We start from the raw sequence: 19223 nt of genomic DNA on the forward strand, positions 1-19223 counted from the left end.
GGCCCAGTGAGGGGGGGTTGTTGAAATGCCAGAGCTTCTGTACCTTCCACAGCACACTGCACTGTATCCATTATGGCCCATTTGAGATTGACTCTCAGGCATGTATTTGCCATCAGAGGAGTTGAACAAGCTTGATGATATACCTCTACAAAGAGCCAAACCTATCTGATTGCTGCTCGAGTGTTGAACTATGTTGTCAGGGAGCTGCTGAAATGATCTCAGGAAGCAAGCCATACTGGCTAATATGACATGCCTCAGAGAGAGAAGAGCTTTCACAGGGGCTTATTCAATCAGTTATATTTGTTTTGTGTGAATAGCTTTGATGCATGAAATTCTATTGTATTTAATTCAGTGCTGATCACTGAATGATTGAGAAAACGAGTTGAAATTTGAGGGGAGAACTCCTTATGCATCCTCAAATCTTTTAATTCTATGGTGCTAAACTGTTAAAAAAAACTGAATAAAAACTTAAATAGAATTTTATAGTCCTTTGGTGTCTTCTTTGGATTGAAATTTCTGTTTAAACTTTCTGGGTAACAATTGGATCAATATCATGAACATGTTTCTCCCAAATAACCCTAGAACTCTACTACCTCTTGAGCATTGACACTGCTTCCACCTGGAGGGTGATAGAAATAGGAGAAGACGTCTTGGTGTGAGAAGGGAGTGTCTTTATGACGCCTGTACCCCATGTATAGTCACAGAAGTGGTCAAATGTCTCGGAGGGGCGAATCAGTGAAGAGATTCGGGAAAAGTCAGGTCCCTTGTTGGCAAGCAGCTGCAGTTGTTTCCAAAAAAGTATTTGGTATCCAGTATCTGCCTGGCCAAAATACATATTTGACTCACTACAATTTTAGCGAGCTCGCACTCCAGCTTGGCGTTCAGTGTGGTTCAGACGCTCCGATATCCATTCAGTTCCTTTTTTTGTGGCTCAAGCGGAGACCTCCAACACTAAGCAGCCATGGATGCCATCAAGAAGAAGATGCAGATGCTCAAGCTCGACAAGGAGAATGCCTTGGACAGAGCTGAGCAGGCCGAGTCAGACAAGAAAGCAGCGGAGGACAGAAGCAAACAGGTCGGCAAAACGCGCTCTGGCACTTTTAAGCTCAGGTGCCAATGGCGCGTTGCGCATGGAATTTCGTGGTTCCCGTGACTACATTTACTTTTTCAAACTGATAATAGCTTTAAAAATCACATTATGACTTCTTATGTGGTCTGCGTGAATCAGACAAACTAGGAACATTTTACATGGACCTTTGGCTGGTTTTAACTAAGCTATGTTGTTTGAAGATACGCCAAAAGCATTTAAGACAATTGTTTAAAAATAATTGTTATTTCAGACTGTCTGAATAGCTTTCAAAGTTGCAAAAAGCTGTTATAACGAGTCTGAATGTATCTTCTAGTTTTACGTGTGAATAAAACTTTTTCTCTGCATGCCAGCTTGAGGATGACCTGGTAGCATTGCAGAAGAAGCTGAAGGCAACTGAGGATGAGTTGGACAAGTACTCTGAAGCCCTGAAGGATGCCCAGGAGAAACTGGAGCTCGCTGAGAAGAAAGCCACAGATGTGAGTTTGGACTGTGGGAGAAACTCAGGATGGACACTAAGTTTACTTATATTTGCACACCTGAGCTATAGATGAGAAAATTGACATTACTATCCCAATGCTCATTTACCGTAGCCTATTGCTTACCAAATACAACAATCATTTGGCATATGACACCCGTGGGCTGTATAGGATGGATATAGGGGCTGTTAAATTTAGCTCTTGCTCTGTATATGGTAAGGTTACAGCTCACTGGCGTACCGTTGCATCGCGCAGCCGTGACCGCAGTGTCGGGTTTCAGTCGGCCGTTTTAAAGGCACATTTTGGGCTCAAAAAAACCCTTGACATGTTTGTGATCGTACTGGTATCAGTTTGTTCATAGCTCTGCAAAGTCCGGATGACGTTACTAGCTTATGACAACATTGTACTCTACGCCAATTAAGCCTAATTGATGATGTCACAGTGAGAAAAATGGACCTCAGCTGCAGCCAACATAACACAACATAAAACAAACATTATTTGTCTCCGGAATTATTTAGTAGGGACTGACTGGTTGACAGAGTTGGATTAAAGTTAAGGTAAAGCTTACAAAAAGTGCTTTTTGTAGTTTTAATTGGACACAATTAGGCTAACCAACCAGAAATCAATTAGTGGTGAAATAAGTAGAGGAAAATACAAAATGAATATAATAAGGGATTATTTTGCGTCAAAAGACATTTTATATTTTATACAATTTTTTTGTTGTTCTTTAGGTAAATAAAAGTGAATGAGTAAGTATGCTCTAAGTAGGCTAGTTGTTTATGTAGTACGCTTATTATTAATAAAATAATAATATAATAAAATATAAATAAATTAATTAAAAAAAATTATGTTTGTGATTCAGATCCAGTTCGCTCATGACTGAACCGGTGTGTGATGTTTGGAGTTGTGATCTTGATAGGGCTGGTTCAATTTAGAAATCGGGGATGCACGTTTAATTGCTTGGGATTTATATAGTTATATAGCAGCAAGAAAAGCACATGTAATAAAACTAAATCAAATTTAAATTGTGTTAGAAAACGATATAATTCGTATATCTTTATCTGATTGATACATTTTATTTGTCGCGAGTAAAATGTGTTACTTCCGGGGTTGGTGGCACGTTCCAATCCTCATCAGCGGTTGATTAAAGGCGGTGGGGGCAGGGATCAAACGCGCCGCATCCCCAAGAGTGTCTGTGCCTTGGTAGAGGTAGCCTGCACAAAGCTGAAAGAAAACTTGCGTAGCCTAGACCAAGAACGCGAAAAAATGGCCGCTGGGAGCTCCCTGGAAGCCGTGAAGAAGAAAATCAAGTCGTTGCAGGAGCAGGCCGATGCGGCGGAGGAACGGGCAGCGTTGTTACAGCGGGAACTGAACCAGGAGAGGAGCGCGAGGGAAACTGTAAGCTGCTAATGATTTAAGGCAATTAGTCCCTTGGCTGCAGGAGGCATTAGGAGCAAATCTGGTCAAAAAGCGTGGCTGCTAGGCCTAATAGGCATGGTTTCTGTTCGAATACAGCCGGATACCAGGCAGGTGAGTTTGAGGTTAGCTCACTGTAGGATGTGAGGAAAGGATGCGTGGCTGAAGGGACAACACCCTGAACATCCCGAATAAACAAACCGCCCTGTTACAAGTAGGCTGAGGTTAGAGCAGCAGCATAAGTCCTCATGAGATAAAACCCTCTCTAACTATGCCACCTGCTAGTTTAAGTATAAGGAGGTGCCATTTGCTCTAATCCAAGACGAATTTTGTAGCTAATTCGTTTATGGGACAGGACAACTAAATCACAATAAGACAGGAAATTGTAGGTTTGGCTGGGAAGGAGGAGAGGCTGGACTATGTTGTCCACCATTTTCTTTAAATATAGTACCTAATAAATGGTGAAAAATGTTACTCTAGTCCTCAGTGTAAAATGTTTAATATAGCTGCCCTCCCTCTTGTGGCTTCGTTCCTAAAGAAGCCCCTGCTCTCGTTGGACAGCATGAGATGTCCTTTTTTTCTTAGTATTTTTTAAAATGAATAAAACCTACTTTATTGCACAGTCAAAAATTATCAAAATAATGCTTTGACTCCTAGGCTGAGGGTGATGTAGCTTCCCTGAACAGACGTATCCAGCTGGTTGAGGAGGAGTTGGACCGTGCTCAGGAGCGTCTGGCCACAGCTCTGACCAAGCTGGAGGAGGCTGAGAAGGCTGCTGATGAGAGTGAGAGGTGCGTATCTTTAAGTTGGTTAACATGCTTTGGTCAAATGCTGTCTCACACAGGATATGCAGAATCAAACATTATGCTAGATTATCCCATCCTATTCATTGCAGGCAAAAATTGGGTCATGGAGTTTGGATAGAACAAAGTGTTTGGTTCCAGGATGCTGGTAAAGGATTTTATATTGTCGTCAAGTTGGCACACTCTAAAGATATATATATATATATATATATATATATATATATATATATATATATATATATATATATATATATATATATATATATATATATATATATATATATATATATGCCATAAGTCCCACGGGGAATGAAAATGAGCGTCAAAGACTGGAACATGAAACGTGTTGTCAGTTTAACACTTATGATGTGGAGTCCAGTGCTTCCACCACTGACTGAGAGTTGGCTCTGAAGTTGGCACAATATTTTAAATGCAGAGGTTTAAAAAGTAGGTTTCTTACACTGACTTTATAAAATTACTTGCTGCTATTGCAAAGTAACTCCAAACAATGGTACATGTTCTGCACCTGATTTTAAAACTACAACAAATGCTGGCGTCGAAAGCATGGATGATTCAGTCCAGCTTGCTTGTCATGTATAATTAGCATTAATTCATTCATAACTCTTCATGCACATGCACAGTCATCGGTGTGTATTGCAGTAATAATACACGTGTGTGGCGAAAATGCCCAAGTATTTTGTTTGGATAGCTTTTGTCCGTTTTGAAGTTTAGACAGTCTTCACCAAGACGAGACATTTATGTACAAGACATAATTGAGATGTTTTGTAATAATAATGGATAATGGATTTCCTGAACTCCAGTGTGACAAGCAGAATATTACTTGGACTCAGTAGCAATCCTGTTTTCTCTCCCACAGAGGCATGAAAGTCATTGAGAACAGGGCAATGAAGGATGAGGAGAAGATGGAGCTGCAGGAGATCCAGCTTAAAGAGGCCAAACACATTGCTGAGGAGGCTGATCGCAAATATGAGGAGGCAAGTTTCTCAGCTGCTCACTGCATTTATAAATATTTGCATTCTTTTGTTGTGATTGAACAGCAGCACTGACTGTCTTTTCTGTCTTTGGATTAATAGTAGATTAAGAAAGTATTGAATTCTGTCTGATGTGTGGGACTAGACTCTACATTGTGATTTCAGGTGGCCCGTAAGCTGGTGATCATTGAGAGTGACTTGGAACGTACAGAGGAGCGTGCTGAGCTGTCTGAGGGGTACCATCCTCCTCCCTTTTATCTTCTCTATAATAATTATTAAATAACATTGATTTAATGTGTAATTCTTGTGTTCAATCACACTTTAACTCAACAGCAAATGCTCAGAGCTTGAGGAGGAGCTGAAAACCGTGCAGAACAACCTGAAGTCTCTGGAGGCTCAGGCAGAAAAGGTAGGATGATTCATCAAGAAGATTCATTCTCATATTTCCCTGTGTAGAGTTGTGAAATGTGAGTGAGTCTTGCATGTTTTTCTAACTCTGGTCTTTTACAATGTAACCACAGTACTCACAGAAGGAGGACAAGTACGAGGAGGAGATCAAGGTTCTCACAGACAAGCTGAAGGAGGTGAGTGAGCTAGAGTTATGAGCAAATTTATACTTTTAAAAAAAAAAAAATATCCGTCCTGTGTTGGAATTTTAAATGGGTATTTTGTAAAGCTTCTTTAGAAACTACATCTGTCTGATTAGCTACTTAAGTTAAACTTACCAGAAATTAATACATTTAAATACTTTTTTTTACTATGAGTACTTTGTTTCCTGAGGAACTTTTTAATGAGGTTTGCTAATGCTAAACTCTGTTCCTCCATTCAGGCTGAGACCCGTGCTGAGTTCGCTGAGAGATCAGTCGCCAAGCTGGAGAAGACCATTGATGACCTGGAGGGTATGAATCCTTTATGCTTTATTTGTTGTCTCTGGAAAGCTTTTAATATCACTTTGTTTTTTACAAACTATAGGGGGGATGTTTGTTTTATTAAATTACTAAACCAGTCAATGCAGAAAGAAACAGGTGGGCCATAAGTGGCCAGAAAGTGGGTGTCCTTGCATAATTTATATCTAAAAGTAAAACTATTAAGAGGGGATAAACCACTGCAGTGTGGGGGGGGGAAATCTATTTAGTCAGCAGGATGTTAGTGTTTAGAACAAATATTTGCACTGTCAGGCGTCTACTGGGGGGTGGAAAAACAAAGCGGTGATCTACAGAGACCAGCGTGATATTATTCATGTTGGCAACATTTCTCACCACAGTGGAGTCTAGCGTTCTGGTGTAATGACTGTTCAAGGCCAGCTAGTCCTTAGCGGTCGTCACAGGGTCATGGAGCATGAGGCAGTTTCTCAGTGACTTCTCAGGAATCTGACACAACATCAGCAGCTGTTCATACGCCTTTCCTATTTCTGTCCTACACTTTTTTTTTTTTGTCTCCTTTCACATACTCATATTTTCTTTTTGACTTTCATGCTCTTACCCTGTTGTGTATATTTTTCCTTGTGTTCTTGTTTTCAAATCTTCCACTGCCACTTAAAAACTACCACATAATAGATGAGCTGTATGCCCAGAAACTGAAGTACAAGGCCATCAGTGAAGAGCTGGACCACGCCCTCAACGACATGACTTCCATGTAATTCACAACATGCTTGATTCTGCTTTGTGCCTTAGATCCTAACATCCGTAGATCCTAACATCCCTAGCACTGTTACAATAGCGCCCTCTTGTGGCATGTTTGGGTGTGATGATTTTTTTTCCCCCGGGATTAATTCTAAAACAGATGCTCCTTTTATTGCTCCATTAACTTTAATTTGCGACTAAACTCAGCATTTTGGATCAAATGTTTGGTTATATTTAGCAAGCTGTCATTGATAAACTACTAGGTTGTAGTCTCTGTCCTTAAGGTTTCTTGCATCACAGCTACATTGAAGTTTCATTCTCATTCTTTTTTTTTTTTTTTTTTTTTTTTTTTTTCCCCTGCATCTTTATATTTAGTTTTGCATGCCATTTATCTTGTTGTTCCTTTTGTTTTTCTCCCTCCAACATTTGTGCTTTTCTGTTTTTCACAGCTAAACTTTTTCACCCCTCACTCCAGAAGCTGGTTGAGCATCATCATTTCTCTCCTGTGCAGCACAGCCCAACTTTTTCTGTCTTCTTCATTTCTGCATTTCTTTTAATACTCTGCCACAACTGCACATTGGGCCATCGCTGCCAGCATCCATTGTTCCATCTCTCATACAGACTTTTGAGCCATAATGTTTTCTGTAAAATAAACATTCTTACATCTATGTCAGCCCTTTCCCTTTCTCCTGCGATGTTTCTTTATTTCCATTTGTCCTATCCTCCTTTTTTTTTCTTTTTTTTTTTTTTTTTTTTTTTTTTTTTTTTTTTTTTTTTTTTTCTTGATTTGTCTTCTATGTGTTTAATTTATTTTGTCGAGTAGCTTTTGAATAAACTCTTTAGCTCCTCTCCCATTTACTGTTCTTTTTCTGTTTGAGAGGACTGTCATGGAAATGATGACTATGGTAAGTTACCATAGTCGTGATAAGTTGCTTTTATAATCAGCTTGTTCAGTAATTTTACTCAGCGCAGATTGTAATGCTAGGATTTCTAAATATAATTACCCAAACATCTTGATTTTATATACATTTTAGGGCCTCTAAATAATTTGAATCCTTTTAAAATACAGTTTTGCTCAGTATTGCAAGTGCTTTACACCACTTGAGCAGTTACCCTGACATATCCGCAGTAGAAGAGAAACTAGAATCTGTTTCAAATGTAACTAAAACTCTGGACAATCTTAGAAAAGCTTTCTGAATCTAAGCCAGAAATGTCTTGGATTCAGATGGCTTTATCCCGAACATTAAAAAGATAATGGCTTCTGCTGCAGAAGTTTTTTTTTTTTTTTCTTCTTAAATAGAGAATATAAAAGTACCCCCCCCCCCCTCATTTTCTAGTATTTAATACAGGTTTCAGGCTAACACGAAACCCCCCCCCCCTCAAAAAAAAAACAAGAAAATCTGTTTTGCTGTAATGAAAAAGTTCTGAAAGTAATGAAAAGTAATTCTAAAGAAGCTAATATGTATAAGAGATCAGTGCGGGTAGTGAGACCTTGTGGAAATGTGAAAAGATGGATGCTTTTAACTCGCTGTGTTTATGAGGTTAGTAGGTCATCGGCTTCAAAACTGACAGATTCATTTAGATTAAAAACTAACAGTTTGTCTTCTGTACTAACCTGCCTTCTGTTTCTCTCCTTTTTTTTTCTTACTGCTTTCTGACTGTCAAGACCATCTTTACAAGCAGCTTGAGAAAAATCGTCTTCTGACCAATGAACTGAGAGTAGCCTTAAATGAGGCGTAAACTAGGCTGGGTTCTCACATGCTTTAACTTTTCTGACACTTCAAAGTCCAGGAATATTTTAAGGTTTTATTAAAGATGCCAATGTCTGCGACACATACTGTGAGCAATCTTCTTGCTCACATCTCGATTTACTTTTTTTTTTTTTTTTTTTTTTTTTTCCAATAGCACTTTCATGTGGGATGTTGGGTAACTTGGATTTGATGGATCTCCTCAGTTATTGTCAGAGCTGGAACACATGCACTGGTTGTAATTTACATTATTTTTATTTATTTATTTTTTTTAAACCCCACACTAGGAGGTTTTAAGGGGCGTAGGATTGTTTCTACATCTGTTCTCAAGTTGAACTTGTAACAAAAAAAAAAAAAGAAGATAAATCATGGAGTATGACTTTAGGTGTGGTGTGTTTGGATGTACTGAACACCAAAACAACTGGGTATTTTAGTTGCGGTACAGATTTGAGGGACTACCTTAGCATTTATTTATCTGTAGCATGTCAGTGGACAGTCTCAGGTCAGTGAATTGAACACGTTACATTAATTTGGTTTTAGTCTTATTTTAAATGCTGTGATGCTTGAGAGCCACTGTGAGCTAGGTTTATTCTCGACCCCCAGTTGATCAGGTAAGAGTCACATGAAGCTGAACTGTAGCAAAAGAAAAGATTGTGTGTTTAGGATGTAGCAACAAGACCTTTTGGGCTAACTGGTGGTGGTGGTATAAAAGTCTTATGAATGACTGCATGTTGACTCAAGACCCCCCCCCCCCCCCCCCCCCCCCCCTTTGAATGGGTTTAAGCTTCACAACATCAACAGAAAATGTATTTTAAGCAGTTTTGGTCTTTAAACTAAATTTGTCTTGCATCAGAAAATCTGTTTTATAGACACTTGTGCAGTCATGACTTCAGCCCTGTCAATAACCTAACGCATCAGCTCCAAAGAGAAGGAAGACTTACCAAAAGGGATTTAAGTTTAATAAGATGAGGATATGTACTTGATTATAAAAAAAAAAAAAAAAATAATCCAACTCTTCAGGTTTGTGACAATATCAGCATGTTGGTTATTGTTCTTCTGGACCAGAACCTTGTCTGTTTATTTTCTCTGCTGTGTTGGCTTGTTTGATGGTCTTTTAACTGTTGTAATGCTATATTAACAGATAAACTCACACGTGCTAAAGAAGAAGGCCTGAACATAAAGCAGATGCTGGATCAGACTCTTATGGAAATGGTTAATATTTGACCCAGCTCTATTCCTCTCCAAACATTATGTCACATTCTCTGAATATGGCTGGCTCTCACATCCAACCACTACAGATTGTGGGGGTTTGCGTTCTGGTCTCTCCTGGCCTTGTCAGCTTGAGGACACAAGCTCTACACAGAGTAGCCGCTACAAGTTTATGAGCAGCAATTCAACTGCAGTGTTTGTATTACATGTTCACTGTTGATCTTTAATTGTTTACATGTATATGTTGGGACTTTGCACTTTTTGTGGTAAACATACTGCACATGATCATTTTTGAATGAAGCCATAATTTAAGCCAAGGTTATATAAAAGGGACTTTTATTATATGTACTTTAGTAAAGTTGATTTTGTGCCAGTTTCTTTTGTATTAACACATTCAGTGTCATTGATGTTTTTCTCCCACAGTTCATCAAGGAATTCTTAGCACAGTTTGGAATGTACTGCATTGTCAGTGAAGCGAGAGAAATACTTTTGCTCTGTACTGTCTCTTATGTAGATGTTTTCATTAGCAAAAGCCTGTTTTTTCCCCCTATCTCTTCCATTTTATCTTTGAACAAATCATAAATAAATGGTTGAACCAAGTTATTCTTTGCCTGTGCATGGTTTTTTAAAGTTTATGTTCCTCCACACGTTGAAGAAATACAGGAAAACGGAAAACTTGACAGCATTGCATTATGGAAATCTTGGCACACAATGGAAAATGGAATGGAGCCTTTCGTGCTTAAGTGTAACAATATTTAAATGCTTAACCTGGAAAATATAAACATTTTTTAGCTTGTTACAATTTAGCACTCATGTCATTATGACTTTATTTCCTTTTTGATGGGCCCACACATGCTTAACGTGAGCACCTAGGAGTATGTGTGGCACTGATAACCAAACACTTAATACACTGAAAGTATATACAGCAAGTGTCCTTACCATTGTTTAGTGGTAAAGGGGAAAGAATCGGGAATTTTGGGGTGGACGCATCAAAACTTGGCCAACTATCAACACAAATGTTCTCTGTTTAAGTGGTCCTTTATCAAGTGTAATCACTTAGTAAAAATACTATAAAATTTTGTATGGATCCTGCCTTGGAGCAGACTGTCTTTATTTTATCACCCACCTGTCGAGACAAATTTCTTGCACGTGCGAACCTACTTGGCAATGAAGTCCCATTATGATTGCTATACCCCTCCTCGCCGCAGGAGGGCGGTATCGCTCTAAGGCATCACTGCAGTGGTGGACGTGCAGAGGTAAAAGTTCGTAGTTGGGTAGTTCTGCTGGAAATCCCACCACTTGAGACTGAAATATGAGTGAAAATCAAGAGTTAAGTGACACTTTACTTGACAGCAAAGCATCATACGTACTCAGCAATGTTGCTGAAGTAGTTGAGAGAATTCTGACGTTCATACCAACCAAATCGCTGCTCCGGATCGCGAGGTAATGAGAATTGTTTATATGCTAAACTGTTAACTTAGCTAATGTTACTGCTCGTCGAATGGAAGCGAAACTATTGATGTAAAACCTTGCATGAGACAAATGGGAAGCTAAAGCAGCAACTAAATCTTCTGCTAGAAACTTGATTTTGTGTGATAGACGGGGCTGAGTTGTTTAGCCGTGATACTTTAACCGAAACGTAAATAAAATAAGCTAATTCATGTTTGATGAAGTTGCTTTTCGGATATCAGGTGAATCTGGTGGTGTTTGTGGTTCTTGTCAGTGTGTGCAGGCTGTGGAGAAACACTGCCCGCAGAGTGCTCAGGACTCAGCAGCAGCTGGCCTGGGTGTCAGCATGTGGACCCTCCACCACAGATGTCCACTCTCTCTGCAACATCTTGGCTGAAGAAGTGGAGGTAAGCTACCGAACTTGCAACGACTGGATGCCATGGGGAATTCAACGTTGGGTCAAAGAAAATAATGCGAAGATTAAATACACATACACAACGAGTAGAGGGGAAAGGGGTATGCCAAAGAAAGGCAGAAATGGATGGTGGCCGGTACGTTTCTCACCTCATCACCACGAAAGAAATCCTTATATTTTCCCTGAGTGGACAAGCCCGAGTTATCATTTTCGGTTCCCGAAAACATTTAAGCAAACTTGTCAATTATACTTTATCTTACTGTATTGACGTCGACCAAGAATAAACATAAACATGTCTGAGCCTTTGTTAAAATATTCAGGAAAAAATGTTGGAATAAGGAACGAGTAATTAGATTTTGGTAGTGATCCGGATCACTGCTTGGATCCAGGAATTGTGTAGTGTTTTTTTTTTTTTTTTACTATGGGAAAATAGGGATAATTTTGCCATTAGAGCTTCTAACTCCAAAATAATGCCCACAATCATTAACAAATAAATTACCATGGCTTGGCGGAGGTCTGCGCTCTGAGTGCTTCTAGTATTGATCATGACATCTGTCTTTTGAACCTAACATTTTGATTTATGAGTATATTATTGGAGATTGTTTTATTTCACATACTATTAAAAAATGTTTTTAACATGTCCATTTTTGTCTCCGATTACTTCCAGAAAGTATTTCTCCTGCCTAAAACAGTTCTAGCAATGGTAGACTGTGAGGCCTTCAATGGACAAGCTTATTGCTACAGACAGAACAAAGGTTGGTACAACTGTATAAAACCTACTGTTCATTAGACAGAATATGTCAAAGGAAAATATATCTGTTGTACCGTTTTGATATTCACACAATTTTTATTTCATGCAAAACCATTTAAATAAGTCATACAGAATACTCTTTAAGGAGCTCAGATTGGGCAAAGTCATGTTATCATAAAGAAAATTTTACAACACATTCATAATAATTTGTGAAGAGCTTGCAGCTTGAAGTGAGTACCCACTGTCCTGAATCTAACCATCTTCAGTTGTTAATTGGCTCTGGGGAAGCCCTTTCCTTAAATTAGTCTTTGGTGATGGTGACATATTTGTCTTGAGGAGAATTTTTAATCACCTGGCTGGAAACTATCTTGAGTTAATTCCACTTTGTTGTCGTCTTTAGATGTCTTTCCTTTTTTGTAACCCTAAGTTTAAAAAAAACAATTGATTTGACCACATGTCATGTATCTGCTGTCACGGATTTTAGTTTTTGCAGGATGTGTGTGGCCTGTTTCTCTTGCATTAAGAGATCAGTTGACTCTAGATTTTTTTACTTGACTAAATAATAAAGAACGAATGAAAAAACAGCAGTCATGTCAGAAACAGCCTTTCAAGCAGGAATTCAGTTACATTTGGTTGCTTCAAAAAGAGGAGCATATGTATTAAAGCTATATTCCTTTATTCAAAATTAAAACTAAGAGTCTGTTTTTGAAGTCTGTGTTAATTACATATGTATAATTCGAATGTGTTTAGGGAAACAGTTGTTTTAAAACATTTTGTCAATATTCAAATGTTTTAGACCTTATTGGGTAATCTTGCTTGAGTGCAAATACACATCTGTTATGAGTAATATAAGATTTTTTTATTAGAAAAGATGCATCTAAGTGAAAAGGTTGACACAACTGAAACAAATACAGCCCAGGGCGTTTAGATGGACTTAAAACATAGACAAACTGGGTTCCACCAAAATGCCAGCATTTAACATACAGCTATATTTTGCTCTGTCAAAAATTAAAATTAAATTAAAAATTCTACTTATGGATATGATATTGTAGGTCCCATTGAAAAGCTAAAGCATAATTCCAAACATCATGTAGACAGAGTGGAGAAAGTCAAATGGCTTTAATAATAGTGTTGTAAATACAGTAATGCTTCTCAAATGCATGAGACTTTTGTCTTGGTTGCGAATAAATCGTTTGGTTGTTATACCACCGTTCATGCTGTACTGGTTGTGACAGCGTCCTGCGATGACAGGTTACGTTAGTAGAAGTTAACGTCGATCAATACTGTTGTTTAAACATTGACAACAAAAAGGGGAAACCCAGAATATTTTTTATAATTTAAAAATGACTTTTGTATTAGTATTTTTGTATTTTAGTATTAGTATTAGTAGTAGATAACTCTGGCTCTATGTTTGAATCATCTGTATGCCAGAAAATAAATTTGGGATTTATCAGCAGCCTCTTTAATGCTACTGTGTGATGGTTTACGACCCAAATATTGAATAAAAACATTGACAAACTACTTTTAGCATCCTCTCAGATTTGAAATGTTTATTTTTATTATCTATTTTTTTGCCTTCTAACCTGAAGCAAAAAGAAGTCGCCACTGTCCAGATACAGCTGAAAACCTGAACCTGCTTTTCCCTAAAGGCTGTGACATCTTGGGCATCACTACGCCAGGCATTGTGTGTAAGTGTTCTTCTCTTTCATGAAGGAAAATATAAAATCTCCACCTCATCATGAATAAAATTGTTTTTTTTTTTCCCTTTTTTATTACATTGCAGAACATAACATAGTTTAATATTATCCTTTTTGTGTCTTAAATTAGTGTAGTGATAAAAGCTTGGAGTCATTAAGAAATGGGGTCATTCAACAGTGCAGTTTTTTAACTTCCTGAAAATACGTGTCTGCTTCTGGTGCTGTTCTCCTCATTTCTCCTTGTAAACACCAGAGTAGTGGCTCTCCATCAAACATATTCTCTTTCCTAAAGATGATGGCTTATCAGGACTTCATAGCCTGTCTGGTTTGATGGCTGCATCGGCTGAATGTGGTAACACAGAGTTGTGATTTTGCAGCAAACAACTAACTGAGCTGATTTAAATCTTTAATTGAATAAAGTTCAGGCTGTAGCAGGGGCAGCCTATCCATTTAAAGTGATGAAGCGGTGCTTAATAAAAAATGGAGTCAAGCTACATTTGGCTGTTACATGAAATGATTGATTACCTTCTTTTGATGTTGTATCTTGCGTAGCTGTACTGACTCAGTAGTTTTGTGTTCAGCTGCTTCAGCCTGCAAAAATTTAGAATGACTTGATGCACATTCAGTCTGTGCTTCACAGCTGGGCATATTTTAACAGGTGTGATCTGTTTTGAAGCCCTGCTCTAACATTTAGAATCAGTTGCACACTTTCTTACAGATCCACAGGGCCCCTGCTAGCAATTTGGGAGCCTTAAGCACAACTGCTGTGTGGTGCCCCCATATTATTTAATCTAATAATTAGTACAAGATATAATGGTCTAGAAAAGTTTGGGGGGCCGGGCAGGAGCACTGACCAGGAAGAGGTTGACACAAGTGACATATATATTTTTAAGGTCTTGATTTTATGTAATATTGAACTGATTATTACAACTAAAGTGATCATATAATTTAAAAATGTGAAGAAAAACTCCGGTAAGCACTGGCTCTTTCTGTTGATACAGTACAGTAAAAATAGACATATTGATAATGATCAATCATGATTAATTTGTAAACTGAGATTAATGTTATTGAAATTTTTAATCATTTGACAGCCCTCATAAAATGGTGGTGGGGGGTCATGGTTAAAAAAAAAAAAAAGAGTTGGAGAATCACTGGATTTGAACCGAACTCTAAGAGGTTTACCAACTGAGTTTTTTTCTTAGTTTGACTAATATTTAGATGCCATAACTGTCTGGTTAGGTTTAGGAAAACTTTAAATTTTTATTTAGATGTGAACCTTCTCACAACACAAAAGAAAAAGTCCTGAAGGCAAACTTCTCCTATCTGTATTTGTCCCTCTTAAATTGAGCACAAGTGTTTAAGTGTTTATGAGCAGTCAGTCTGCTTTCTGGTGTTTTTGTTACTGTTGTCTCAAGAGGACGTTAATGCTACTACGTCTCACTGTATGAACTGTGAGTACCCATCACGTCCTGCTGCTGATCCGCTGTGACTCACAAATCCACCTCTCTGATCCTAAAAGACCAAGTGCAGTATAGACTGTAAAAATAAGTGAAAGGCCTAAAAAAGCAAACACTTTACCATCGTTTAAATCTTGTAAAAGTCCAGCAGTAAGTTCTCCACCACGGCTGAGACAAACTCCTGTTGAACTCAGCTCGTCAGCATAAATACAATTTGCTGGAATTGCAATAAGGTTGTTCAAGTTTTGAGTGTGTTTAAAAGGAAATAATTCACTTTGGTGGATATACTGTACATATAAATTCAAAAGATGACTTACAATAGATACAAATTTTCTTCTTAATCATAATGAATACCATAATCTGGAGTGCAGTGGGGAATTGGAATAAATGGAAATAATTTTGCCTGATTTGAATGAACAATAATAGGTTTCCTATAATGTACAAATTGAGTTTTACATCAACGCTTCAGCTCACGAATAATTTAAACCCAAAAATCTAAATCTAATAAAGCGTAGGAGCAGTGAATGAGGCTGCCTGTCTCATGAATCTTTCATTCATGGCAGTGAAGCCTGATGTTTTCTCATTTGCATTGTAGCGTATCCATCTACTAAACTGTCATTGACTGTAATTGCATCATTAATTCACAGAGGTGAAATCACATGTCGAGTGTCGAGTTTTATTTCAGTAGAAGTCATTTGTCCATTGTTTAGCTCATGTAAAAGCAGCAACACTGCCGTGGTTTGTGATGGTGAATCCGCTGCCAATGTGCCTCAAAGCTGCAGCTCCTCCAAACAGCCACTAGATGGGGACTCTGAGTCTGACTGTATAAGTTAAGATACTGATTTTTACCTCTTTTTCAGTTACAAAAGCAAAACTCAATTGTGTACAAGTGGTTTATTTTTTTTAGACTCCCCTGCATGTAATTTAAAGGATAGTTTATGAGGCTTTTGGCTTTGATCTGGTTTGTTTGCTTCATGATGGTTGTTTCCTCTCAGCAGCGATCAGCTTTTCCTGGATTTTACTCAGAAATGTTCATTTTCAGTACATCTTTAACCAGAAGTAAAGATCTAAAAAAATAAAGAAAAAAGTATTTAATAAGAAATCAAAGCATTTTGCCCTAAATGGAGGTTAGGAGCATAGAGTATAAAATGTAGTTTCATGCTACTTTGTGATTGGCTCTGTACAGTGACTCCGACTGGCTCTCGCTCCAGCCCTCCTCGAGAGTACCAGGAGGGGGAGGCTGGCTTTGCACTCATGTTCCCCAGCACTGAGGGAGTCCACATCAAGCCCTTTCACTTTTGTAAGAAGACCATCTCCCAGACAACCCTGAAAGAAGCAGGTGAGTGTACACATGTTCAGTAATCTAAGATGAGAATTGCAGAACTTTTGTAAAAATCTTACAGCTTTACTTTGTGTTTTTGCCTGACAGGACTAGTAGACAATCCAGAGCTACGTGTAGTGCTGGTGTTTGTCTATGAGGCATATAGATCTGGAGGAGCACGGTTCCTCAACCAGATTCTAGAGCCGCTGGCCAAGAGCAAGGCTTTAATTGCAGGAGGGTTGGTAGAAAGTGTTTTCTCACCTCCCAGGCACTGGTGAGTTAATATCCTGACATCAAGGCTCTTTGTTTGCAAATGTTGATAAGTACATATGCATAAAGCAGAAATATGCTGACAAGTAATTGCTGATAAAAAACTCCTTTAAAATTTTAAGGTTCTCTCAAACATATTTATACCCAGGTCTGTCCTTGTGGACATTCAACAGTATGTAACAGTGTCCTGTGGAAAAGTGGAAAACCTGATCTAATGATGCAAGATCTAACCATGCACTTGATCAGAGCACATTTCCACCGATGATGTTTGAAAGTCATTTTAAAGTTTCATGTGTGTAATTTTTCAGTATTGTTCTCCTTTATCTCACTAGACTTTGAATTTGAGGAATAAAATTCATTATGCATTTAATGGTGCTTTACATCTTTTATTATTTCTCACTTTGTAGCTGCAGCCAGGGAGCCTATGGTGTGGTGGGCCTGGCTCTGAGCGGCCCTAAAGTACAGGGGGCATCTGTGCTCTTGGACAGAGATGTCGGCACCGCAAAGGCGGCCGAAGCAACAGTCCAGCGACTAAAAGCAGCCAAAATTCCAGAGAAAAACACTCTGGGTTTCATGTTTGCCTGCGTGGGGAGAGGCCAGAACTACTACTTCAACCAGGCCAACGTAGAGGCAGACGCTTTTCACAAGGTGTTTCCCAACACGCCTCTTTTTGGTCTTTTCGGCAATGGGGAGATTGGCTGCGACCGCATCGTTAAAGATGACTACACGTTGTGCGACAACGATATGGATGGCCTGCAGCATGAGTACACCACTGTCATGACTCTGGTCCATCTAGGCTGACTGTCCTGCAGGAATAATGAACAAACATTAAAAGGACTGCCATGCTCATTTGCAGCAGCAGTTGGGAGCAACAGACATTATGTACAGTGTTACTCAGAATATTGCTTTCTCCAGTTTTTCTATTTACAGAGCAGAAGAATGATCCCTTAAGCCATAAATGGCAGTGTTTGAGAGAGATTAGCCCTTGGAGGTTGTGTGAATACAGCTTTATATTAAAACTAGTGAGTCTCACATAGACCAAAAAACAACAACAAAAAAATGTATCTTTTATATAATGTATTTGTATTATTTTTCCCTAAATTTCACATGTATTCAAGACATGCGTCCCTTCTGACTGTAACTTCTGTTTGCTTTGCAGATGAGGGACTTACACATGGTTGTTTGTTAAGCTATTCTAACAGTTACTGGTTCATCTAGAGCACTTTTAACTCATTTAAGTAAAAGAATTGTGGTACTTCTCCCACAAAATCAGGGAAAAGCTATGTAGGTTTTACACTTTTTGCTTTTACACAACTTTTACCAATGGATAAACTTAGTTGTTTTTAACAACCATTGTTCAAGTAGTCACAGGGTAATGCATTTGGAACTTTATAGTATTTTTTTCTTTTGTCCACTTTTCAGTTTACATCTACAACTACCTATTTCCATCCATTAACAGTTGAGCTGCTTGGTCACGTGATCCTTTAAGCTTCTGCAGCATAAAAACAACACAAACAAACAAAAACAATCGAGGACAGAACGGCTTCTCTTTAGGCTGTTTTAGTTGTTCTGGCTGATAGAAACTCTTACCTCACTTCAATATTGCCCCCTATAAAGTTTCCTGAAATGAGCTCTTTGTTGTTTGGAAATAACTCAATAACATATTAGGATTACAGGGGGGAATTAATCAATATTGGGGTTTTCACTTACTAGCTTCTAAAAAATCTACCTAAGTGTAGATGTGGATATCTACATTTTTCCCAGATGGACCAGACTTTTTGATTTGTTGTTTTTTGTTGCTCAGAGGAATGTCTCAATGTTTTAATGGTGCAGTGTACTATATACTTTGCAGCGGCGGTAACTGCTAAATGTTGAAAATTGCTGATATTAAGTGAAGTTTAATGTAAAAAAATAAATAATAAAAAATGCAACAATGGTTGTAGCAAGTTTTGATGATTGAGAAAGTCCCGGTATTTTTTTTGTGTGCTTTCTTAATGTTATCCTTTCTTTGTACTGTAATATATTGATTTTCCATGGATAGTTTTTGAAGATTAAATGGAAATGTAGGTTAGTCTAAATGAAGTAGTTTTGGTGTTGCACTTTTTCTACATGTGCCAAATCATATCTGTTCTGCTCCACTCCTTAATAAACAAGTCAATTGTGTGATTGTTGGCATAATTTTATATTTTGAAGCTGCTGGAGCATCCTTCAGTTGTGAGCGTGTGAGCCTACTGTGCTTCACGCAGCCTTTCTGGTCTATTCCAGGTAATTCAAATCACCACTTTTCTTTATTTTATGCACAGTCTGAAATCTGCACCTCAGCCTATTAAAACCTCAACAGCCCACGTCCAGGCGTGTTTAAATAAAGGAAGACACGCATCAGATTGATTGATGTGCGCTTTAACCATCGAGTGGCTAATCCCGATGAATGGCAAACGGTTAAGCCAATTGCTGTTAAGACACTTTATATCCCCATTGTATCTTTATTTTGGGAAACCAGAAAAAAA

General features: G+C 38.3%; 2 protein-coding genes across 9 annotated transcripts; both read left to right on the forward strand.

The window, feature by feature from the left end:
• Window positions 1-894: 894 nt before the first annotated feature.
• tpma (alpha-tropomyosin) lies at window positions 895-9955 on the forward strand. Of its 8 annotated transcripts, XM_041990777.1 has the most exons (10): window positions 903-1075; window positions 1441-1566; window positions 3640-3773; window positions 4663-4780; window positions 4943-5013; window positions 5111-5186; window positions 5299-5361; window positions 5607-5676; window positions 6334-6412; window positions 6849-6981. In XM_041990777.1, the coding sequence occupies exons 1-10, from the start codon at window positions 962-964 to the stop codon at window positions 6850-6852; spliced, it is 855 nt and encodes a 284-aa protein (XP_041846711.1). In that variant the 5' UTR covers window positions 903-961; the 3' UTR covers window positions 6853-6981. The 8 variants fall into 8 exon arrangements, with proteins under 8 accessions (XP_041846692.1, XP_041846711.1, XP_041846720.1 ...); XM_041990758.1 differs by lacking the exon at window positions 6334-6412 and having other exon boundaries at window positions 895-1075; window positions 6849-7653; XM_041990786.1 differs by lacking the exons at window positions 6334-6412; window positions 6849-6981 and adding an exon at window positions 8066-9955.
• A 613-nt stretch (window positions 9956-10568) lies between these two features.
• Window positions 10569-18879, forward strand: fbxo22 (F-box protein 22). The gene is made up of 7 exons (XM_041992574.1): window positions 10569-10799; window positions 11080-11212; window positions 11888-11975; window positions 13561-13659; window positions 16312-16464; window positions 16555-16720; window positions 17124-18879. Exons 1-7 carry the CDS (start codon window positions 10669-10671, stop codon window positions 17515-17517), a joined length of 1164 nt encoding a protein of 387 aa, XP_041848508.1. The 5' UTR covers window positions 10569-10668; the 3' UTR covers window positions 17518-18879.
• The last annotated feature ends 344 nt before the right edge of the window (window positions 18880-19223 follow it).

The sequence above is a fragment of the Melanotaenia boesemani genome, chromosome 1, assembly GCF_017639745.1.
Source record: "Melanotaenia boesemani isolate fMelBoe1 chromosome 1, fMelBoe1.pri, whole genome shotgun sequence".
NCBI classification, from domain to species: Eukaryota; Metazoa; Chordata; class Actinopteri; order Atheriniformes; family Melanotaeniidae; genus Melanotaenia; species Melanotaenia boesemani.